Raw genomic sequence first — 25,090 nt, forward strand, 5'->3', positions numbered from 1 at the left:
AAAGTACCTGCCTGTCTCAGAATTGGAAACGCACTGGCAGCCACTGCGATGTTGGTTACCAGCTTACAGCAGCCCCCCTTCCAGTCTGCACGCTGGAAACAGCACAAGTAAAGGCTTGCTTACTGCAGTGAGACCAACTGGAGAGAAAATGGTTCATAAACCAGTGATTCTTCAATTTAGAAAAAACTGCCTGGTTATTCTAAAGAGCTTCACCCTCAAGATTTCTTTATATTGCACATGCCTGGGTTTTCACAAAATATCATTGTAATGCTATGTACTATATGCCTGGTTATGCTCTTGAATGGGTGGGATGCAGATAATAAAGAACAAGGTCAAAGTTCATCTGCAAACACACTTCCTGTAATGTCCCTGCTACAGGCCAGGACTAGCTGCTGCTGTTATTGGTCATTCTGTCAGGTCTGCTGCTCCTTTCAGACTGGCTCCCCAAAGCCTTAATGATAAAGTCATGCCATCCACGTGGATTTGATCAAATGGTTCACTGCCACGTGGACTCTGACTACAGTTGAGCTCAATGTGGAACCAGAAGGCAGACCCTCAGGTCACACTGCCCTCTCCTGGGCATACCCCACAGCCTCCTGCTACCGCTGACCTCTCGCTGCAGGACACCTGGAGAAGCCAAAACCACCTGAGGCCTTGGCCTCTCGGAGACTGGAGAGGCTGCTACAAATCAGCACATCAGAGCCCAGCAGCGCTCACAAAGGGGCTGGGAAACCAGAGTCCTTGTGCTGGCCCCACTGCTGATGCTGTGTGACCCCTGGCAAACCTCTCAACATCTTTGAGTCTCAGGAACATCATCGAAAAAGAGGAGTTTAATGAAAAGATCTTCAGAGCCTCTTTCCAGTTCCAATATTCTATTACTCTGTAGACCTGAAACTATTCATCCATACACAGAAAGTTAATTTTCTTCTGGCCTATAAAGAATTTCTCGTGAGTCGTGGGAGTGAAAACTCATTGGCAACAGTTTTCCCAACTCCCTTTAGTCTACATATATCACCGTATGCTTTCTAGAAGCAAGGCACTCTTCAGGGTCTATTGATGAGGGTTCTGAGACTTTTTGGAAATCAGGACTCAGGACACAACAGCCATCATTTCCTCCAATATACTGGCTCCTCCTGTATGCGATGCATGCTGATCTAGTCTATTCTATTTCATTCTGTGCATTCTGTACAATCTGAAAAAAGGTTGGTCCAAATCCACTAAATTGGTTTGGTGACTCGCGAGTGGGACACTTTTGAACACGTGGTTTGAAAGATACTGCTGTAGCCAGTGGTCACAGAAAGGGTACGCGGACACCGAGGAGAGAATTGAAAGGAACGAAGGTACCAGTCAGAGGGGCTATCATGGAGTGAGACAGTTACCTGAGCAGGAGGAACAGAGACAGTGAGGGGTCCAGAACTCAGGGGAGGGAAGGAGCACAGCTAACCTCCTTTGATGAGGCCTTAAATCCCACTTTCCTACCCAGCACCCAACAACTCCTAAACAGTGTGTTGCTGATCTCAAGGCCCTTCTAGAGTTGCCTTGCTGCCTCCTACCTGCTCCTGGGCTCCTCACGTTCGGGCCTCATTCTTCAGCCTAGACTGTCCTCTTACCTGTCAGGTAGAACTCCCCCAGGAAGCTTCCCTGTCCCCAGACCTGTCACATCTATCCCAGTTGCCTGCTTACCAGCCTGCCTCCCGGTCCTAGACTCAGTGTCCCTCTAGGCCGGGGCAGAATCTCCTCGCTATAGACTCCCAGGGCCTGGCACTCTGCCTGAGCCACATACACGCTTCTCGTAACAAGCAGAGGAGAAAAGGGTGAGTGAGTGGCTTCCAGTCAGATGGCCAGGGAAAGCTTCCCGGCTTCAGGAGGCCCACGATCTTCGACTTCCTTCCTCAGCATGTCACTGCTGCTGTCACGGACCGTAGCCTCTGTCTGGAGGCACAGCACTCTCTTCCTGACAACTTTCCCATGGAGTTGACCCTGAGGGAAAACTGCTCTGTACCGTCTGGTGCTGAGTGTTCATGATGCCTCAAAAACAGTAAAGTCATGGATGGACACGATAGGTGGTATTTGATGGCTGTTTCAAGCACAGAAATGGATTTAAGTGCAAAGGGGTTAACTTAAATACTACAGATCATCTTAAAATTCTTCCAAGATTTTCTTTCCACTCTGTGATCTGTGGGCACCAAAAGATGACTCCAAAAGTTGTATCTAGTTCCTTCTTCAGAAACATTAGACCCAAGTCCTTGGATGGGAAGACCTCCAATGATGCCCACCAGCTGTATCTTCTGAAGATTGTAACCTCCATGATTTCCATATTCTGGGGTCTTTCTCATGCTTTGGGGTCTTCTCTGTGCCCTGAGGTTCTCCCCATGCTCCGGATGCCTCTATTGTTTCTAACCTGGGAGACGGGGAAGGGATCCATCTAGACTGGGGTACCCTGCAGCTATACAATATATGTCTTTCCCAGGTCTTCTTGGAGGGGGACCCTCTTCCACGCAGGGCCACCCCCAGCAGATCTGTCCCCAAGCAGAACAGATCCCTGATCAGTCCAAATGGCTCCAGATGCTGGAAGAATCCATAGTGCTGTCCAGAGTGCTAAGTGAAACCCTGGATCAGAAGTCCCCCATCTCAGGCCCATCCTCTGTGCACCCCTCCTGTCACCGGTGCCAGGAAGCACCCCAGTCTCTCACCGTGGGCTCCAGGGCCGAGGCACAAGAGTATACGTCTGGACTGGGCACTGCTAGCAGAAGCGGGCAGCTCTCCAGGAGGCTGGAGCTGCTGTGTGCTGGCAGCTGGGCCACAGGGCAGCCCCTGCGGGAAGCCATATGACCAGAAAGATGGGAAGGAAGAGCATCTGGGAGAGAGGCTGGAGGCTGCACACTCCGGCAGAAGCCTTGGGCCCAGAGAGGAGCTCAGGATCCAGTCTACAAAAAGAGTCCCCACCCTGGCAGCCCTTGAGTCTCTCTGGAGGCCTCAGCCCAAAAGTGGGCCAAGTAGGGCCAATGTGCAAGCTGCCAGCAGCAGGGCTGAGAAGCCCAGTCCCCAAGGGTAGAATTACAGAGCTCCAGCCTCCCAGGATCTCCACAGCAATCAATGCACACGAGCCAGGTTTGGGGGCCTCTTTTTATCTCACATGCAGGGACGCCTGGGAATAAATCTACCTGCTCCTAGTAGAGAATCACCCCTGCCGCTTCCTTGTGGGCCAGGAGCCCCATCAGTCATGCTCTGCTCTCTTGTGCACATGCTTGGAAGGGCCTGGATCGAATTTTCAGAAGAGCTCAGCCCTGTGAAAACACACAGGCACTGTGGTTTGGGTCTCCATGGACAGCAGGGCTAGGAGCTCTGCCTTTTTCGGAGGAAAATTCATTAACAGAAACAACCTGGAAAGTACTACAAATTACTTTAAAAAAATCCTTCCACTGTCATTAAACATGGACGCATCTGTGATGGGGTTACCCAGAAATAGGTTTGAAGCCAACTGCTGTGTTCTCAAAGTTGGTGAAATCTGTTCTGTTGTGTTGCTGGCGGGGGCAGGGGGGCGCAGCAAGGGGCACCAAGGCCCCCCAGCCCGGGTGCACTCTGCCTCCTTGGAGCACCCCACACAGGTTCACGTGAACAGCTACCGTCTTAGCTCTTCTGCTAGAAATGGCTACTGTGGATGTTTTGCACTTTTCTATAAAGTAGGAGAGATTCAACTGGGAATACAAAAGGAAAAACCATTAACAGGTGGTTTTTTCAGACCAGTGCTTTTTTTTGTTTATGCTTTGTTTGAGAGGTGAGAAACGAAAACCACACATTTGGAAGGACGATCCATAGTATTTCTCCACTGGGGTTTGACGTGGATGATTGCTGCTGTACCTACAAACACATGCTCGCTTCATCCCACAAAGTCCGTTTCACTTCCTACTTGGGAGCACAGCATGGACAGCCCCCGGGCTGCGGGCAGTCGGTGCCCAGCCCCTAATGTGGCCGGCACAGGCTGGCGCCGGCCCGTGCATTTCTGCTGCCAGAGTGAAGTGCACCTGTCTGCTGCTTTCCTTCTGGGAGCAGGGCTTCCTTCCACGGTGACTTTCATCAAGACGGGCCCTCTGGGTGTCCCCTGGACTCAACTCTTCCTTGCTGATGTAGGAGAACTGTTAGCAGAGAGTGAACCCAGAGTGGAAACAAAACGCCTGCTTAGTGTCTAACAGGGAATGTTGAGAGCAGCCCCTGTGCCGGTTCTCCTTAGCAACACGCTTCAGAGGGCAAGATGGTGAGCAATACCTCTCTCCAGGCAGACTCCTACAAGCCCGACTCTACTGTCACGAGTCCTCCTGACACTAGCCTTATCTGTTTGGCAAACTAGACAGAGGGAATTTTTTGGTAAAGAACCGGAAATGTTTACAGAACTATTATCGCCCTGCCCTTTCCAAGTTCATCCCCTGTTTAAGGCCTGGAGGATCTAGTCTTCCAGGAAGCATGTCTAAGGGAGAGGGTGGGCTTGCACCCCCACTTCTGCCTCCCGATGAGACCCAGTGACATCTCCTAACCAGGCTGTAAGGTGGAAGGGAGCAGTCCAAGACCTAAGGGATTTGCAAACAGACGTGGACACAAACCACAGAGCAACCATTTCACTTCGTGCCTGGGACCCTGCTGGTCTCAAGGGGACTCGAGCTCTGCTGGCGGAGATCACAGCAGCAGCGGCTCTTCTGCACCCGAGCGTGGAAATAATATTCCTCCCGACCAGATGAGACAGCCGGTGATGAGGTCTGAGCACTGCTGATCCGGGGGCCCTGAGGAATCTGGTGTGCACAGCCCTGAGAGGCCTCTGGGCTCCTGCCAAAGCACAGGGAGTGAGCCGGTGGGCATAACCTCCAGGGCACCCAGGGCATGTGGACTGGGCAGTCAGCACTGGTTTTGGTACTGTTCCTACAGCCACAGGAGAGGCTGTCCTTGCCTTGAATACACCATCCTGTGTTGCCAGGCCAACACTGGCTAGTGCCTCTAATCAGAAGACTGGTTTCAGGGGCACCTGGGTGGCTCAGTTGGTTAAGCGTCTGCCTTTGGCTCAGGTCATGATCCCAGGGTCCTGGGATCAAGCCCTGCATTGTGCTCCCTGCTCAGCGGGAGCCTGCCTGCTTCTCCCTCTCCCTCTGCTGCTCCCCCTGCTTGTGCGCATGCTCTCTCTCTTGCTCTCTCTCACTCTCTCTGTCAAATAAATAAAATCTTAAAAAAAAAAAGAAAACTGGTTTTATATAGAAAGGTTTTAAAAGGCTTTACTGGCATGTGGTAAAGCCAAGAGGGAATAAGAATAAGTTGTTCACACAGCAAGGCAATGAAGAGAGTAGCTCCTAGCTGGAGATGTGTGTACACACTGTCCAGGACAGCGGTGGGCAGTGCAGTGGCCATGAGCACTGCCGATGTCTCCCTGGGTTTTAAAGACTAAATGTGAGAAATGGTAAAACACCTCATCAACATTTTTCTTATACAGAGTACCTGTTGAAATGATAATATTTTTAGATATTGGGTTTAATAAATTCCACCATTAAAATGAATTTCACCTTTTAATTTTATTTTTAAAATTATTTGAACACATTTTTAATAAATGTGGCTACTAGAAGATTTAAAATTAGATAGGCAGCATGAATTATAGTTTTAATGGGCAGCACTGATTTAGAAATCCAGACTCTCTTTCTGGCTAATCCAGCGTCTAGCTGGGCAGTAATAGAGGCAAGCTCATTGGACTCAGATTTCTTTTGTGAAATAAGCCCAATTACCTTCACAAGTTAAAAGAATAGATGAAAATGCTATCTACATCAACTATCAGACCAGCATCCCCCTCTTGTTTCTCCTCAAAAAACAGGCCTGTCCCACACGGTTGAAGAGGTTGTAGACTGCACAAGGATGACACATTGAAGGGAAGGGAAGCTGTTCACACTGTACATAAGCAGATTTGCACATTTATTATTATAATATCCTGATACCTGGCAATAAGTATCTTGCTCTAACAAAACGAGTATATTACAGTGATTTTCCAACAGACAGAATTGAAGCATTCTGAAGAAGCAATACTTTTTTCTGACTTGTGTAAAAGCTATAGCTGGGGTGGGGTCAGCCCTACCAGAACGTAAGGCCCGCCTGAATTCCACTCCGAGGACAGCTGCTTTGCTGGTTTGGCCTCCATCTCTGTCATAGGCCTGATGCAACCGAGGGCAAGAACTTGGTGCCCTAATTCAAACCTTAATTTTACAAAATGTCTTTGGTGTCTCGTGCCAAAGAGTTACAATAACCAGCTGGGCCATGACCAGGGCTCGCCCAGGATGGGCCACTTACCTTTTCATTTTTCTTCTCATCTGGTTTGCATCCAGTGTTGGTGGGGCTGGACGATGACAGGCCACTAATGGGCCCCCCTCCGGCCTCCCCGTTGAGGTTGGCGGCACTGACGTTGGGAGGTGTGACGGCAGACGCTGCGGATGTAAGCGGGATGGCTGGTCGGGGGCACTGGGCCCCGATGACCGTCTGCACGGGGGGCTGGTGCACGTGCTGCGGGGACACCACCGAGTGGGGCCTGAGGCTGGCGGTGGGCAGGCGTGATGGGGAGTTCTGGGTGCGCAGGGGCGACACGGTGGCCGTTGGTCGGTCCTGGGCCTGGGCTGATGAGTGCGCAGCTGGAGAATGGGGTTGGAAAGAGAATGGGGTCACAAGGTTAGTTTGCCACTGCAATGCAATAGCCACAGACTCTTTCCTCAGGCTCCTCCTCCCGGGACTCACAGACTCTCTCTGTGGTCCTTCCACACCCAGCCACCTCCACAGGGAGAGAGACTGAGGCCAGGTGACCTGGGAACACATCCCATCTCCCCAAAGCCCTGTCACAGCACAAAACAGCCCGCCCTCAGGAGGAGAGAAAATGTCTTTTCCAAGGTTGCCACGAGCGTGGGCATGTTCCCAGTTTCCCATGAAGCCTTCTAACTGGTTTCCTCTGCTGCGATGAACTAAGACACTCCCAAGTTCTTTTACAATGCCCTTGTGAAAATGCTCATTAAAGTAAAGCCTGTGACAGAATCCTGAAGAAGCCTCACGATGCCCCGGAATTATCAGACACCACTCCATGTAAGGTGATCACTGCCGACAGCTTGACTCTGGTTGGTCTCTACCCCAGAACCGCACCCCGGTCCTTTGTCCACACTTGGTATTGGAGCCGACCGCACTAGGGCCGAGCACGTGCAGCGGCTTAGCTGTGACAGTCACAGGAGGAAGGCGAGCCGTCACCCCGCTCCCTGCGATCTGCCTGTGGCTGTTGCCTTGCTCGCACACAAAGCAACCGTTTCTGGAGTTCAGAACAGGGACTTCACAATGACCAACGTGCCCCCCCCAGCTGCCAGCAAAAATGCCTCCTGAGGATGGTAAGGGTCTGAAGGCCTAATGTTTGTAAAAATCCACCATTTGAAAACATAAAGTTCCTTCTCAACACAGCACTGAATTAAAATGAATGTTGCTGCAGCTTGTGTTAGTGATTTTGAAGAATTATCTCCTTACTACTCACAAAAGAAACATACAGGGGGACAGAGTGAGCCACACCAGAGGAACAGTGACTTGTGGCCTGGACTGGTGACCCAAAGGGAGACACGGGTTATGGCAGCCCACGTCACTTTATGCCATATGTCCCATGCAACATTGGGCAACTCAGATTACATCATTTTTGCACTGTCACCCAGAGAAAAATTACACCTCCTTATTTCCCACCACCAGAATTTGTGGCATTCATGGCTTTGCAACATGAAAAAAATACATGTGATAAAACAAAATAATATTCTCAGCCCTCAAATATGCCTTGAATAGATAATGTACTCATAAATCCTCACAGCATTTCCCTGGCATGTGAAGTAACTCGGTGCGACAAACTAGAGCCCCCTCACATGCAAGCCAGGCCTCTTCCCTCTGATAGCACTGTGTGGGAAGAGCTGGTGAGATCTAATTATGTGATCCCAGGTTCTCCGGGACTCAGGGACTCTCACTGTGGCCTCTGTTTCTAGGAGGTGAAATAAATAAAGGCTGATTTATGGTTTTAAAAGTATTCAGGGTTTGGGGTGGGCTTTGAATCCTCACTCAACATGCCGCCACATTTCAAAAGACCAGGTTAGGCAACTATGCAGATCGATGAAGCCACTGGGGTCACTCAATCAGCCCGAGGTAACCCGTGACTTGGACAGTGCTCCTGGGGCCATTTGTCTGCCTCACCCCAGCTGTCTGAACTCTCCTTCACCCCAGCCCCCCGGCCCTGGAACGAGAAGTGGCGGCTGGGCCAGGCAAGAGCAATCACTCGGGCTGGAGAGCCTGTAGGGGCTGCTCCAGATTCTTCCGCCGAGTCCCACACCGCTCCCCTCTACCTCTGGCTGGCTTCCACATGCCTGCCACATCACCCTGCCAAACCCAATGCAAAAGAGGAGAGGGTGTTCCAGAAAGTTCTAAGCCTGCCTGCCAGGCAATCTCTTTGACATCCTCCCCTGTTCTCTCCCTCGTTCCTCCCCTCAGCCATTCCAGCATCCTGGCTGTTCCCCCAACATAGGTTCTGTCTCACCTCAGAGACCGTTGCACAGAATACTCTTTCCCAGAGAGTCGCACATCCCCGAGCCTGCTTCGGTCACCTCAGACACTGCCCTCCCAGAGAGCCCTGTTTTCGTTAACCCACTGAACACTGCAGGCTGCCGCTCTTGCCCTGCTTTCAGTTTCTTTTCTCTCCCACGGCACTATCTGCTCTTAACAGTCTGTACAGTACACCTCTTCACTGTGTGCTGACTGTTCATTGGCCGTCTCCCCCCACTGCAAGGTGAGCTCCAGAAGGGAGCTCCATTTTCCATGTAGTTCACGAATATATTCCAAACAGCTGGACTGGTGCTTGATAAATTTCTTGAATGAATGAACAAGTCTTTGAGAAAAGAGAACCTCAATTAAAACATCTCTTCAGATTTTACAGAATTGAACCAATGGAGAAGATAAAAATCCTCTCTGAGAACGAGGAGCATGACCCATTACACCGGCTGGTAGAAGAATGCGGGGTCCCACTGATCCTCAGGAGGATTTATCCTCAGGGTCACCCGCCCTGTGCCATCCCACCTCGGACTGACCTAGATTGCCATCACTCTAGTCATAGAGTTAGCAATGCCAAAGCAACCTGCCTGACAGAGGCAGGCAGTTTGAGAAGGTGCTCTTACTCCATAGTCTCTGCTCCCCTTTGGCTCTCCTCTATGAATTCTGGCATGCTCCAGCAACTCTGGAGTGGCTAAATCCCACTGGACCTCACTCAGTGCACTGCTATGTCATTCCACATGTGCTTGATAAAGAGTAGTTGAATGAATAAATGAACTACCTTACCATCAACATTGCCTTTTTCTTATTCTCAAGAATTCTCATGGATAAAATGGAACATTGGCAACTCCCCAAACTTCGGGCCAGGCCAGCCTCTCTCTCAACTCATCCACACCCAGACCCACCCTGCCCTCCAGCCTCAAGGATACAGGGTCCCAAGAGGTCTACCCCATCACACTCATCTTGATCCTTTTCCGTGGCTCATCCCCTACTGGCCTGTATTAAATTTCTCTTTCTTTTCCTTTCCTCCTGCAATTTACTAAGCCAGTTATAGCTCCCATTTCAAAAACAGTACTTTTTCTGGCCAATACCTCCTTTTCCTGTTTTGCTTTATACCCTGTATTCTTGAAATAGTGTCTCCATTGGTTCTTTCTAACTTTTCATTCAGCTCTTTGCATGATCTGTATTTGCTCTCATGGCAGTTTTCATCTCTGCTCTGTGTTCTGGATACATGTCCTTATACAGCTTTCTAGCGTCACTAACTGGACACAACTGTGTCCAGGCTGGAGTTTATGTTATCTATAGGGATTTTGTATTTAAATATATTTTTTCCTTTCCAAAATTTCAAGTTGGTTCTTTTTCATATCCATCAGTTTCTAATTCATAGCTATCCATCCAATCTTTCCCCTTTATAACACCCTGTCTTTTCTTTCTTTCTTGGGGAAGGGGGAAAGTAGATGTTATTCTTTCTTTTCCCTTTTAGAGGATCTTTTATTTTTATTTATTTGTATTTTTTAACTAGGCCCCATGCCCAATGTGAAGCTTGAACTTACAACCCCAGGATTAAGAGTCAGATGCTCTATTGACTGAGCCAGCAAGACACCCCTAGAGGATCTTAAATATACTGATAGCAAAGACTTTTTCAGATTTCTCTCTTATTTCTCTCCCATTTCTTCAGTTTATTGGCTATCTTTTATGCATTAGTGTTTCCCTTGTGCTTTGAGATTTCCGTGTGTAAGCTCCTCTTGAACATGACTGTCTTATTGCTGTTGTATCCTTGGTCACTGCTTCTGCATGGTCCTCTGGGACCTCTTCAGAACCAGGTGTAACAGAATGGTTTGGGCTCTGGTCCTCAGTCCAGAGCCAAACTCAGGTCCATGCCAAAGTGGCATTCTCTATACTCTCCCATACCCCAGGGAGTAGCTCAATACTAACCATTCCCTAAGAATGGAAGAGACTGCAGCTGTTCAAACCATTGCACTTTGCTCGGGTCCCCCAATACTCACCAGAGACTTCCTGTCCATTTTCTCTTGCAGGAGTTGAAAGTCAGCCAACACTGCCTGCTTTTCATTCCAGTAAGCCAATGCTTCAACCCCACTTGCTATTACTGTGTTCCATTTTGTTTAGATCCATAGAGTTGACTTTTTAAAAATTTAAAAACAAAGAAAACTCTTTGTGTTTAAAACAGAGAGAATAGGGGATTTCCACATGAACTAACTATCCCATACTATCCAGGAGTCCTTCACTCACTTCCCAGTCTACTGAAATATGGTTTCTCACTTTCATTCTATCAAATACTTTCTGAACAAGATCAACTATGATTCCACCTGTCAACAAATTTAATGGATGCTTTTCTGTTTTCAGAAAAAGTATCTACTGATCTAGTTGCTTATCTCTACACCAATATCACACAGACTTGATTACTGTAGCCTTATGTTTTGAAATCAGTGTTAGCCTTCCAACTTCCCTGTTTTTTTCAAGGTTGTTTTGGTTATTCTAGGTTTTTTGCATGCCTATTGAATTTGAGAAACAGATTACTAATCTCTACAGAAAAGCTGAGTGTGATCGTGATTGGTATTCCATTGAATCTATAGGTCAAATTTTTGGAGAACAAATCCCTTAACAATATTAAGTCTTCTCACTTGTGAATAAAGTATATTGCTCTACTTGTTTCAATCTTATTCAATTTCTCTTAGCAATATTTGATAATTTTCAGCAGATAGGTCTTCCTCTTCTTTTATCGGATATATCCCTAACTAATTTATATTTTTATGTTATTAAAATTACTATCATTTTTAAAACATAAACTTCTAATTATTCACTGCTAGTATGTAAAAATACAATTGATTTTTGTATATTAATCTTGGATCCTGCAACCTTGCTGAACTCATTTATTAGCTGTAAAGAAAGTTCTTTGTGTGAGTGTGGATTCCCCAGGGTTTTCTATATTCAAGATCATGTTATCTGGAAATAGACATAATTTTAATCCCTCCTTTCCAATCTGTAGGCTTTTTAAATCTTTTTCTTGACTAACTGGTCTGGCTAGAACTTACAGTACAATATTGAATAGAAATGGCAAAAGTGGATATCCCTGTTTAATCCTGATCTCAGGGGGAAAGATTTCAGTCTCTTAACTATTAAGTCTGAGGTTAGCTGCAGTTTTCGTGGATGCCCTTTATCAGGTCGAGCAGCTCACTTCTATTTTCTCATTTTCTGACAGTTTTTAATCAGGAATGTGTGTTGGATTTTGTAAAAAAAAATTTTTTTTCCAAATCGATTGAATTGGTCATATTATTTTTATTCTTTAGTTTGTTAATACAGTAAATTATATTGATTGTTAAATCTAAGTCGAGCCTTGAATTCCTAGAAGAAACTCTATTTGGTCATGATATATTATACTTTTTATTGCTGTAAAATTTTAGAGTTTTTACATCTATGTTTACGAGTGATATTGGTCTGTAGTTTTTTTTCTTTCAGTGTCTTTATCTGTTTGGGTATGAGGGTAAAGCTAGCCTTATAGAAAGAGTTAAGGAATATTCTCCCTTCTTTTCAATTTTCTGTTAGAGTTTCAATGGAAATGTTGTATTTTTTCCCTTGACCATTAGGTATAATTTAACAATGAAGCCACTCAGGCTTGGAGATTTCTTTGTGGAAAGTTTTTAACTAATTCAATTTCTATTTCAATTTTAATAGACATAAACCATTCAGGTTATTTATTGTTTCTTGAGTTCATTAATTTCTGTTTTTTAAGAAATTTATGTTTTGTCTAATTTACTGAGTTTTTTGGCATAATTTTTTATAATACTTATTATTCTGTAAAATATGAAGTAAAATAATCACTTATTATTCTGTAAAATCTATTATTCCTGGTATTGATAATTTGTGTATTCTCTCTGTATTCTTTATCTCTCTCGCTAGATGCTTACCAATTTTATTACTGATCTTTTCAATGAAGCAAATTTTGGTTTCATTGATATTCTCTATTGTTTTTCTGTTTTCTATTTCATTTATTTCTGCACTGACTTTTTTTTCTGCTTCTTTTAGGCTCCTTTGCTCTTTTATTCTAGTTTCTTATGGTAAAACTGAGGTGACTGATTTGAGATCTTTTTTTCCCTAACATCGGTGTTTAGTGCTATAAATTTCCCCATAAGTACGGCTTTTTAGAGGCATCCCACAAATTTTGATATGTTGTATTTTCATTCAGTTCAAACACTTTCTAAAATCACATTTGATTTCTTCTTTTATCCATGGGTTACTTTTAAGTGTGTGTGCCATTTAGTTTCAAAATTTGGGGATACCTCTGTGTTATCAATGTCTAATTCATCTGTATTGTAGTCAAGGAATGTAATTTGTGAGACTTGAATCCCTTTAAATTTACTGAGATTTAAATATTATGGCCCAAAATGTGGTCTATGTCGGTAAATATTCTGTGTTCACTTGAAAAGATGTTTATTTTGCTGTTGGTGTAGTGCTCCATAAATGTCAATTAAGTCAAATCTGTTAAAACTTGCTAAAATGTTCTATATTCCTACCAATATTCTGTCTATTTGTTCTGTCAATTATTGAGAGAAGTATTGAAATCTCTGACTGTAATTGTGGATTATTCTATTTATTTCTCCTTGCAGCTCTACCAGTAATTGTTTATATATCTTGAAGTTCTGTTATTTGGACATAAATATTTAGTCCTCTTGATGAACTGAACCTTTTATCATTATGAAATTTCCATTCATATGGTAATAATATTGTTCTGAGTTCTACTCTGGTATTAATATAACCATTTCAGATTTCTTTCTAGTAGTATTAGCCTGACACAGTTGGTCCTCATTATCCATAGATTCTATATGTGCAAATTCACCTAGTAGCTACAATTGATGATTTGTAACCCCCAAATCAATACCTATGGTGCTCTGTAGTCATTCACAGACATGCTCATACTAGCAAAAAATTGGAGTCACTGACACATTTTCCCAGCTAAGGTGCAACAAGATGATGCTCTTCCGTCTTGTTTTAGCTCGTACAGAGATGCCCAGGGACAGAGGTGGGAGAGGGCAGGGCAGGGCAGTGCAGTGCAAGATGCTCCAGCTCTGGGACTGACTGGACAGGCTCAAATCCTGCTTGTCACCTGTTAGTGGGGCAGTCTTGGGCAGTCACTTCTGAACTTTATTTTCTCTTTTGTAAAATAAATAGAATCTACCAGAAAGACTTGTTTTTAGTATTGAAGATAATAATCTCTGTGAGACACAAACACACGCATGTATTTCATTTAAGAGCAATAGTTTAGTATTCACTAATATAGTGTCCATGGAAACTTGATACAGCAGAGCTACTGTGAATAATGAGAATCAACTGTATATCTTGATCTTCTTTTTACTTTTTTACTTATTCATAATTTTATATTTAAAGTATTAAAATATGTTTCCTGTTCACAGCATATGGTTAGGTTTTGTCTTTTTTTAAAAAAAAATAATACTTGACAATCTCTGCATTCTATTTAAAGTTGTTTAGACCATTCATATTTATTTTTATGACCAGGTTTAAACCTACGCTTTACTACATGTTTATTATTTTACCCATGCATTTTTTGTTTCCTTTCCTCTCTTTCTATGCCTTCTTTTGGATTAATTAGAAGTTTTTGTGATTTCATTTTACCTCCTCTCTTAGCTTATTTGCTGTACTCTGTTTTGATATTTAGTGCTTGCTTATGTCTTTAATTTATCATAGTCTACCTACAAGTGATTCCATAACTCTTCACACACAGTATAAGAACATACTTAAACAGTATAATAGTATATAATAGTATAGTATAATAGTATATTTCTCCACTCCCAACCTCCAAATGTGCTCCAAATGGTACACTTACCATTATATGTTTTACTTTTACACATGTTTTTTAAATTCTTTATTGAAATTCATTTTATTTACCATATACCATATTATTAGTTAATGGGGTAGAATTTAGTGATTCATCAGTTGCATATAACACCTAGTGCTCATTCCATCAAGTGCCCTCCTTAATGCACATCACCCAGTTACCCCTCCCCCCCCCACCTCCCCTCCAGCAACCGTTTGTTTCCTAGATCAGCATCTCTTCTGGTTTGCCTCCCTCTCAATTTTCATCTTCCTTTATTTTTTCTTTCCTTCCCTATGTTCACCTGTTTTGGTTCTAAAATTCCACATATGAGTGAAATCATATGGTATTTGTCTTTCTCTGACTTACTTACTTCACTTAGCATAATATCCTTTAGTTCCATCCACATCATTGCAAATGGCAAGATTTCATTCTTTTTGATGGCTGAGTAATATTCTATTGTGTGCACACATGTATACACCCCCCCATTTTCTTTATCCATTCATCTGTTGATTGCCATCTGGGCTCTTTCCATATTTTGGCTATTGTGGACATTGCTGCTGTAAACATTGGGGTGTATGTGTTTTAAATGCCAAACTGCATTGTTTTTATTTTTGTTTAAACAGTTTGTTATATCTTTAAACAGATATTTAAATAATCAGAAAAAAAACTTATATATTTATATATGCAGTTACCATTTCTTGTGTCCTTCACTCCCTTTTATAGATCCACATTTCCATATGATATCATTTTCCTTCTTTCTAAAGAATTTTGTTTAACATTTTTCATATGGGTCTATTGGTAATGAAATCTTTTAGCTTTACTATATGTGAATGATTATTTTACTTTCATTTTGAAAGAAACTCTTGCTGGGTATAGAGTGCTAACTTGGCAGATTTATTTCTTTCAGTACTTCTTTCCATTACTCCACTGATTTCTCACTTAAGTGTTCCTGACAAGAAATATACAGTCATCCTTATTTTTTCCTACTTTATGTATCATTTTATCCCTAGTTGTTTTTAAGATTTTGTCACAGATTCTGAACAATTTGATTATAATTTGCCTTAGTGTAGTTTTCCCCGTGTTTCTTGTGTTTGGGGCCCACTAGCTGTCTTTGATCTGTGAGTGTGTAGTTCTCATCAAATTTAGAACAATTTGATCTATTATTTCTCAAATAATTTTTGTCTCACCTTTCACTCCTCTACTTTGAAGACTCCAATTACACATATATTGGGCCATTTGAAGTTGTCACTGCTCACTGCTCACATGCTACTCATTTTTAAACATTCTCTTTTGTGTTTGTGTTTCATTTTCCATAGTTCCTGTATCTTCAAGTTCACTAATATTTTCTTTAGCAATGTCTAATCTGTCATTAATTCCATGTACTGTATTCTTGATCTCACACACTGTAGTTTCTATTTCTAGAAGTTTGATTTGGGTCTTTAAAATATCTTCCATGTTTCTACTTAATTTTCTGAACACAGTATAATATAGGAGCACATAATAATAAATGCAATTATAATATCTCTTTTTACCTCTATCTGCTAATTCTAACATCTGGATCAGTTCTGATTGACTGGTTTACCTCAACATTGCAGGTCGTATTTTCCTTTGTGTGCCTAGGAATTTTTTTATTGATATCAAACATTGTTATTTTTATGTTGTTGAGAGCTGGATATTTTTGCAGTCCTATCAGTACCCTTGAGCTCGGTTCTCCATCACAGTTAAATGAATTGGAAATAGTTTGATCTTCTTGAGTGTGCTTTTAAGACTAGTTGGGTGGGACTAGAGCAGTGGTTAGTCTAGGGACTGAGACAAAACCCTTCTGCATAGACTACTCAATGTCCTGTGAACAGTTTGTTTTTTTTTTTTTCATCTGGCTAGTGTAAGAGGTACTATTTCCAGCACTTTGTGAATTCTGGGCACTGATGGCACTGATCCTTTCTCTGATAGTTTTCTTGGCTTTCCACAGTTTCCTCCCATACATATGCTGATTACTTCTCAGCATACTACTCAAGATACCCTGCATCCTCTGGGGTTTTCTTTCTGTGTAGCCCTCTCCTCTCTAGGCTCTGTCCCTTAAACTCTAGCCACTTCAGTCATCCAGACTCTCACTTCACATCCTCACATCAGGAAGCCCACTCTGCTCCACTTTGTAACCCCTCCCTGTGCCACAGTGTGGAACCTCTCTCCAGGCAGTAAGTTGGGGCTCACTTCCTCATTTCCTTTTCTCATGAATCACTGTCCTTGGTTTTCCAATGTTTGGCATCTTGCAAACTGTTGTTCTTATAAATTATTTCTGGCAGGATGATAAAGCCTGTCCTTATTACTTTAGTTGGTCACAAGTAGAAGCCTAGCTTTATCCTTTAGATACAAAAATCCAATTATATACATTATTTAAAACCCTCTGATGTGTCCCTTAGGATATAAGCCAAAATTGCACAACATGGTCTAAAGGAACCTCCATGATCTTCCCCTGTTTACCTTTCAGCTTTGCCAGTGCCATTCATCCTCTCATTTCTTTGTCCTTCCACCCTGATTTCATCTCAGTTTTCAAGTGCACAAGTCCTCTGCCAACTTCAGAGCTTTCCCCATGCTTCCACCCTCATCTTACTGCTGCTGCATGCCAGCCTTAAGACCTAAAATTAAATTTTGCCTCTTCTGAGAAATTGTCACCAACACCCTGGTCTTCTCCTTCCATGCCTTTTGTTTCAGTCACATCAAAATAAATAAAGTTATCCAAAATAGACACTCTGGTATTTCTCATTGCCACATCTTTGTCCTTTCCAGTCCCTCTGCTAGAGCTCTCTTTGTGCTTTGTCTGCTCAGATAGCTCCTATTTGTACTTTAAGAATCAAGGCAGGATCACCACCTCTTGAAAACTTCCCACTCTCTCATTTTCCTCTCCAATCTATTACATATCTCTCCTCCAAGCTTTCTTATTCCCTCTGGGTACCTCCACTATAGTGCTTTTCAAACTGTATTGCAAGAATTTGTTTTCTTGTCGTTCTCTTTAACTGGATGTAGAATTGGGGTTTATGTGGTTCTTCTCTGCATTTCCAGAGCCTAGCAGAGTATCTACCTCTTTTTTAGTGCTTTTTTTTCTTCTAATGAATAAATGGCTGTACAAGGCTCTTGTCCCTGCTAAACAGTGATATGAGGCTGTGTTGACACTGGCACTTTACAGGGAGAGCTCTGCCCTTGTAAAAAGGAGTTACATTAATCAAGCAGAACAAATCATATTGGATGCTATGGCCAATGCAATTAAGCCTTTGTCAAACTGCCTGACTTTGGCTCAAGATGAGAACACTGATGAAACACCTCTCAACTGCCTGGGTTGGGGTCTGCTGAAATGGGCAATTACTGCAGTGAACAATCCATTACTTGTACTGTCAACAGTGTGTTTTTTCTCTCTAAATGCAGAATGAAGTGGAAAATGCTATGGGAACTCAGTGGCATTTAATTTACTGATATGATGTGGTAGGAGCCATTCTTTAACTTGACTGTGACAGCAAGAGTGTGGGGATAAGCATGAGGTTAGAATGCATTGGGGAAGCTGTTTTAAACATCCTGTGCCTAGCTCTTCCCGTATGTAAAATTAGACTGTTGGAAGAGAATGCTTGTCACACCATGGTGGTTACTATGGTGATCAATGACTGAGATGCAACGTTGTACTGCCCCTAGCCATGCCAATTTCTTTCAATTCTGCTTGTTATTCCATAGAGGGAGAAATGACTGGCAGGTCTCATTTTCTTCTTTGAACTGGGAAAGTTGCTAGCAGGGCATGCCTTAGAAAGGCCATCATACTAGCATTTTGTGCAGATAACCCAGGGCTACTGTGTTGGGGTATTCACTCTCAGTGAGGATCTAGGCTGCCCAACCTCTCCATATCAGGGTGCATATAGAAAAATGTGTGTGGCACACTGGGGTGAATGGATGAGATGTTTATAGCCAGAAGGGTCCTGGCCTGGGACTTCAGCTGTCCCAGGTCCTGCCTGGGTGCTCCAAGGGTCAATGAGGTCAGGATCTTGGGTACTTCTGACCCAGTCATGGCAAACCAGTCAGGAAGCCCTGCTGTGGGCTCACTCAATCACTTGGCCACTATAGTAGCTGTACGTCTAGCTAGAGGCTACCAATAAACACCATCAGATGAACCTAGGCCATGCTATAAACATGGCTCAATGGGAGGTAATTGTTGGGGGGAGGATGGCTGGCACCAGATAATATTGTTGCAGAACTCTTGTAGTATGAAGACAACTAGTTCTCTCCCGTGGGCCAGAGTTAAAAAAACAGAAGTCATTCTTGGCTAATGTAAGCAAAACAGACATATATGAAAGACTATTAGGCACTTACAGAGTCTCTGGGATGGCACAGTCAGTCTTGGAGACTCTACAGCCAAGGCAGTGACAAGCCCACCCATGAGGACTTCTTGGTGCAGATCCCACTGCTGCAGGAAATGGACACTACCCAGAGCGAGGCTGGACAGTGGACACCAGCTATGCACCTTGTACCTACTGATGGGGGCACTAGACACCAGTAGTCTACCCTGCACCCACTGATGACACAACATGAGAGACCAGAAGTTCACCCTGCACCCACTGATGACTGGGTGTTAGACACCAGAAGTTCACCCTGCACCCACTGATGACTGGGTGTTGGACACCAGAAGTTCTCCCTGCACCCACTGATGACTGGGTGTTAGACACCAGAAGTTCACCCTGCACCCACTGATGACCACACACTAGACACCAGAGGTGCATCTGCACCCACTGATGACTGGCCCCGGACACCAGATGGCCACGTTGCTGCCCCTGAAGAGTTGGATGTTTTCACCACTACCTTCTCTCCCAAAAGGGATCCACACGGCCCCTTACGCTTGTGTCTTCTGAATGGAAGTCACATCACATGCAGGCATGTCTGTTCCCAGCATCTAGGTCACGTGTCTGCACTTATCTACAAGGTGAGCTGGACCAGCAGGGTCACCCTTCTGCCATGGTGAGGCGGGATCCACACACGGGATGAGAGACCCATGTAAGGATGGGGATCCAAATCAGCGCGTGGGCCACAACGTGACTAGCCCATTGCACTCTGCAAAGCCATATCATTGTCTTCCACCATAAACCAGTTCCTTCTGGTATCTTCTAGGCTGGAGGTGCCATTGTCGTTTTCCCAGTCGCTGGTCCAGAAACCTGGCAACTGGACTTGGTTCCTTGCTCTCCCTGAGCATCAGCCCATTTCCAAGTCATAACCATTCTGCTTCCTAAATAGCTCATCATTTGTCTCCATTCTGCAGCCCCACTCCCTGGGTCTGGGCCCCTCTGACCTCTCACTTGGGGACAGCAGCTCCTCTCTAGCGGCTCCCAGTTTCAGTCTGCCCCACACCAACTCTTCCTCCCTACCGTGCCTGGTGATATTTGATCAAGTGCTGTCCCTCTTGTGTAAAATCCCTCGGTGGGTCCCCATTGCTTTCATGAGAGAATTCCACCCCCTAGATCCTTCAGTAATAATTTATTTTTACTTTTTGGACTCTCATGCACTGAGTACTGCAGTGATATTCTTATCCTCTAACAGAAGAATAGAAATAGCTACACGTAATAAACACACACTAGATACACAGTGCTAGACAGTCCCCACACAACGCCCTGGAGGTAAGTGCCATTTTACAGAGGGAGGAACTGAGGCAAGCAATAATGGTGGCCCAGCCTCCAAACATAGGTCTCAAGCTCATGCCTTCAGCCAGACCTGTGTTCACTCTGTCTTCACTGAACTGTTTGCAGCTGGTTGTGTAAGACGTGCTTTCTGTCACTTCTGTTGGACTCTTCCTTTCCTCCTGCTTCAAATGGCACCTTTCTTTATTCCCCTACCTGAGTGTTACTTTGCTGCTCAGTCTGGGATCAGCCTCCTCTGAGAAACCTTTCCCAGTCTCTCCCCATCACCAAGTGCCCCACATTGGACTCTCCTTCACCAGCACCCAAAGCCTTCCTGCCCAGCAGCACTGCCTCTCCGACAGTGTGTGGGAGCTGATAGCAGGGACGGGGTCCTGCTGGTCAGTGGGCACACTGACTGAAGCGGTCCTCTAAAACCCGCAGGGCGGTTCATGTCACATTCAGGGACACCTGAATGGTCTCAGCAGTCCTTGCTGCCGCATGCAAGCCTGGACCGGCGCCAGCATGGGAATGTGCGGCCAACTTTCCCAACGAGTAAACAGGTGGGTGAGCACACAGCCCCCTCCCACCCTCTTGTCCCATCAGCCTCGACTTGGGAGAAAATATGGCCCCTGCTGTGCTAAGTATTATCTCGACTTTTCACACTTGAGAAGGTACCTTCTGGAACACTTCTAATGGGCCATCTCCTGGCTCGCTAGATTCTAAAAAGTCGTGTATTTTATTGCTCCAAAGAGTTGACACTTTTTGTCCTTTAAGCCTTACTTTGAGGAGAGGACAGAGGATTTCTGAGAGAGTAAGGCTGAGGTTGGAGCTGGAATTCTGTTATTTAAATGAAAATCAGAGCTACACCTTGCTGTCCTGGGTTCCTGCACTGCAGAGCGATACTGTTGCTGGCTCCACGGTTTGGGAAGGTGACTGGTGTGGGCTCCCAGGGGCACCATAAGCCACACGTCAGCAGTTCCTAATGGCTCAGTGCTAAGCTTCCAAGCCAGACGTGTTGACCTTCTTTATGCCTATAAGATCCACCCCATAATTTCTCTTCATCTCATGCTGTCCTAGGATCAAGTGGATTTTCCTCAAACTATGTCAGCCTGGTTATGGATAAAGCTGGCATAAAGGTGAAGGGTCAATGACCGTCACTGCTTCTAGCTTCAAAGCATTCCAGAGAAGGAGCACTCTGCCCCCATCTGGAGAGAGGCTGCCTAGCTGGGAAGCCCCTCAGTGCCCGGCCCGTGGAAGGCCTGTGCAGCTGGCCTAGACACTGGTGCCCATGTTAATCCTAATCGTCCATGCGGTCCTCTTGATACAATGAAATATATCAGTATTTGTGAATTCTCTAATCCATTTCAGCTGCCAGAGCAGGGTAATATGAGTCAACACATTTCATGGAGATTGATAAGCAAATACAACTTGCCCCACCTTGGGCTGCTTGAAACCTGAGTCATAATGTTTCTCACGAGGACCCCTGTCAAATTTTCCTACTGAGAGAGACCTCAGGGGTGACACATACCTGTGGGGACAGTGCCCCGGGCTTGGCTGGTGGCTGGCTGGGCTGTGTGCCGCAGGCAACTGCCCATCGGGGGAGAGGCCACCTGGTGCTGGGCCTGGGGTGTGGTGAGGGGAAGGGCCGGCCTTGTGGCAGTGGCTGGGCTGCTCAGACTTCCACCACCTGGGTGGATGGTTGTGGCCATCCCTTTGGCCAGTGGAGACCCTCCAACGACATTATTCCGGGGTGGCCCAGCCCCTCCTACAGGAGCCCTGAGGAAATAAAACAGAATCAAGTCAGGTGAGGTCACAGATGAAACCATACAATACAGGCCATTAGTAAAGGCCCCCTCTTACCTCCCAGCTCTGAGGGATGAAGGCCACACAGCCCAGGGCACAAATACTAAAACAATGCCAAGGTAATCCTGTAGGCAAACGATGCCCAGAGCTCAAGCCTGGCAGCTGAGCACCCCTTATAAAACCTTCATGGGGGCTCACTTTCAATGCAAATAGTTAAGAAACAACAAAAGAACCCTGAGAATCAATATCAATCAAATATTTTGTACCAGAGCTGCTGCCCTGATTCATTCTAAGAAACAGCTGTGTCTGTCCCCACACACATCCAGAAAGAGTGGATGATTCAGCCACGTCCCACGAGGCGTGGACATATCTGGCACATAGTGGGAAGCAGTGGCAAGGACCCATCCCCCTCTGGACACGGCCGCCTTCTCATTTCTGCTGGTCTCTGGGAAAGGGCCTCTGGGAAAGTGTCCTTCTGAGGGGTGTCGGGGGACTTGCAGTTTCATACCAGAAATAGATGCCCTTTCACCTCAAGTTTCCTGATGAAACCAGTTTCCAGTGTTTAAGAAATACAAGAGGGACACAGCAATGCTGAAAATGGGCTGTAGCCCTTTGACCTCCGGGTACTTGCACCAAACTCATGCACTGGTGGTGAGTGTGCAAGCTATGTCAGAGCCTGAGGGCTTGGAAGTTTCTGTGGGCTCAGTTTCAGGGATCAAATGTCTGCCATTTGTCCGAGAGCTGGGTAAAGTCCCCTTCTGTCCTCTCAGAGACTTGATCATGAAACACCAGAAGCTACGTGAGGGTGAGAACAGGCAGTGCCAGGTCCACCACCAGGTCGGGGAACCCCACGCTGTGTGGCTCGGCACTGCTGGGCCAGGACTTCAGTCAGGGATGGGCTGTGGGCCACTAAGCCAGGGTTTTGGAAGAACCACCACGTGAAGGAGGGCCTCCTGGAAAAGGACGCAGCTGTCTGACCACAGGCAGAGCCTTCCTTTCTCAGCCCCTAGAGCTGAACTGGAATTCACGTCTAGCAAGGAGCTCTGTCAGTGGGCCAGCCAAAGCCATGAATATTTTAAGATATATTTATTTGCGAGAGAACAAGTGGAAGGGGCAGAGGGAGAGAGAATCTTAAGCAGACTCTGTGTTGAGCATGGACCCCAATATGGAACTCGAATTCATGACCCTGAGATCATGACCTGAGGCTGAAACCAAGAGTCGGACGCTCAAATGACTGCACCACCCAGGTGCCTCGTGACTTTTTTTTTTTTTTTTAAATCACATCTGCTACCTATCGAGCTCACTTTTACCTTAGGAAAAAATTTGTAAAACTTGAATAAAGTGGGCTCACAAATGTTGGGCCTTTCCAGGAGGGCCCAGATGACATATAAGCAAGGCCATGTCATGGTCAGCACCACTCCTCTGGGTGCTTTGGGTAGTATGAATCAGTCTAGCCATCGGTGCAAGGTCTAGGCATTATTTAATTGTCTTCCGGTAGTCTTGTTCCAGGGCGAGCAGAAACCCAGGGGCCATGTCTTCAGCTGATGTCCTTGCGCTGTGCTCATGAAAGGATTCCATGAGTGAGACTGACAAATAAAATCAACAGTGGACCCCTCGTCTCAGTGGGAAATTCTCAGACAACTCCAGGTAACTTCTTGAGCTTATTTTTGAAATTGTATTTTCTGTTTTATAAAAATGATATAACAGGAAATTTGCAAAAGACAGGAAAGCACAAGGGAGAAGAAAATTTTTAATTACTTCTAATGCCTTCACTCAGTAACAATCGCTAGCTTTTGAGAAGCTATGTTTTTCCTTTGCGTGTATGCATAGGTGTGTTAAATGCATAACAGGCTTATGTGTATCACACACACACACACACCAGCTGTACTCACACTGGATGTGCAGGTACGTGTGCGCACACACACTTGAGCTCACATTCTCGAGTGGCCTTCCAGCCCCACTTAGTTCTGTTGCCCTGACCCCACCTCATTCTCCTCCCATCTTCTCCCCTCACAGCCAGTGTCTGCTGAGGGAATGACAAGCTAAACCTAATTCAGAAGGGGAAAATCTTGGCATATGGAACCCTCACCCAAGGGGAGCTCTGAGCTCACGTGGCAAAATCCTGTGGGCAGGGGAGCCCTCGTGACCTCTGGACTGTGTATTTTTGGCTTGCTCAGACCACAGCATGACCTCCAGGCAGCAACCAGCTGCAGGGGACGTGGGGGGGGGTGTGCTCCCTCCTCTCCCAGGCAGTGAAGCAGCCTCACCTGGAGACAGGAGTCACGTAGTTTCCTGGGAACACCCCAGACAGCCCAGTCCTCAGGGACGTCCCTTTGAACCAGCCATCCTGACACTTCTCTAGGACACGGTACATCTCGCCCTTCCGCAGCTCCAACTCGTCATTCTTCTGGGGCTTGTAAGCATAGAGCGCCAGGTACCTATCGGAAGAAGAGTAGGGCCAAGGATAAATGATGCCTGGCAGGGTGGGCATGTGCCATCTGGCATTGCCTATATCACAGGTGGGCTCATCTCTGGATGAGTCCCACCTAAAAGAGTGGCTGATGCCTCCAGGGCTTGTGCACACCATGCCTGACCTACTCTTCATGATAAATCACTGCAGGGGCGCAGGGAAGGGGGAGTAGCCAGCACTGCTATCACCCACCTAGAGAACCAGGTAGACAGAGCTCTGCCTCTTGCTCCTAGAGCCCAGGTCACTCCACAGCCCTGAACTGGCTGACCCGGGCAGGAAGGCACTCGGCACCACCCTCCCGTCCGACAGCTCAGCGAGCCTACAGGACTCATCCAAGGTCCTGGAGGCTGGGCCAGAACTGGATCACATGTCTTTGGGCCCCACCATCTAAGGCCTGATGCTCCGAGCCAGAGAAAACTCTAGAAAAAAACAAAAATGAAACAGGCAAGTTTGGGGCTGGATTCCTTGTTTCATCTAACTAGTCCCTGGGTTACCTGCCTGGTTCATTGAATCAGTCTGAGCTGGAGGAGACCCCAAAGGCCCTTTTAAAGAAAAGGCAGTCTAGTTAGGGAATTCTCAGTTGCATCCTTCCTTGCAATATTTGTGCCATGACTAATAATTTAAATACTTTTCTCTTAAGCCTATTTGAAGACAAACCAAGAACAAACTCAGTGGTGTAAATCCTGGCCTAGGGTTTAGAAGTTGGGCTTGTAACTTAGCCCATGACACTGGGGCACGACTCTCTTGTCTCAC

General features: G+C 45.6%; 1 protein-coding gene across 1 annotated transcript in view; it reads right to left on the reverse strand.

The window, feature by feature from the left end:
* Positions 1 to 25,090, reverse strand: part of SH3RF3 (SH3 domain containing ring finger 3) — a 376,150-nt gene that overhangs the window by 51,471 nt on the left and 299,589 nt on the right. The window contains exons 7-9 of the mRNA XM_034657262.1: positions 24,135 to 24,305; positions 21,593 to 21,840; positions 6,316 to 6,650 (exon numbers count right to left, since the gene is read on the reverse strand). Coding sequence (XP_034513153.1) covers positions 6,316 to 6,650; positions 21,593 to 21,840; positions 24,135 to 24,305 — 754 coding nt within the window. The remainder of the gene's footprint in view (positions 1 to 6,315; positions 6,651 to 21,592; positions 21,841 to 24,134; positions 24,306 to 25,090) is intronic.

The sequence above is a fragment of the Ailuropoda melanoleuca genome, chromosome 4 (genome assembly GCF_002007445.2).
Source record: "Ailuropoda melanoleuca isolate Jingjing chromosome 4, ASM200744v2, whole genome shotgun sequence".
Taxonomy (NCBI): Eukaryota; Metazoa; Chordata; class Mammalia; order Carnivora; family Ursidae; genus Ailuropoda; species Ailuropoda melanoleuca.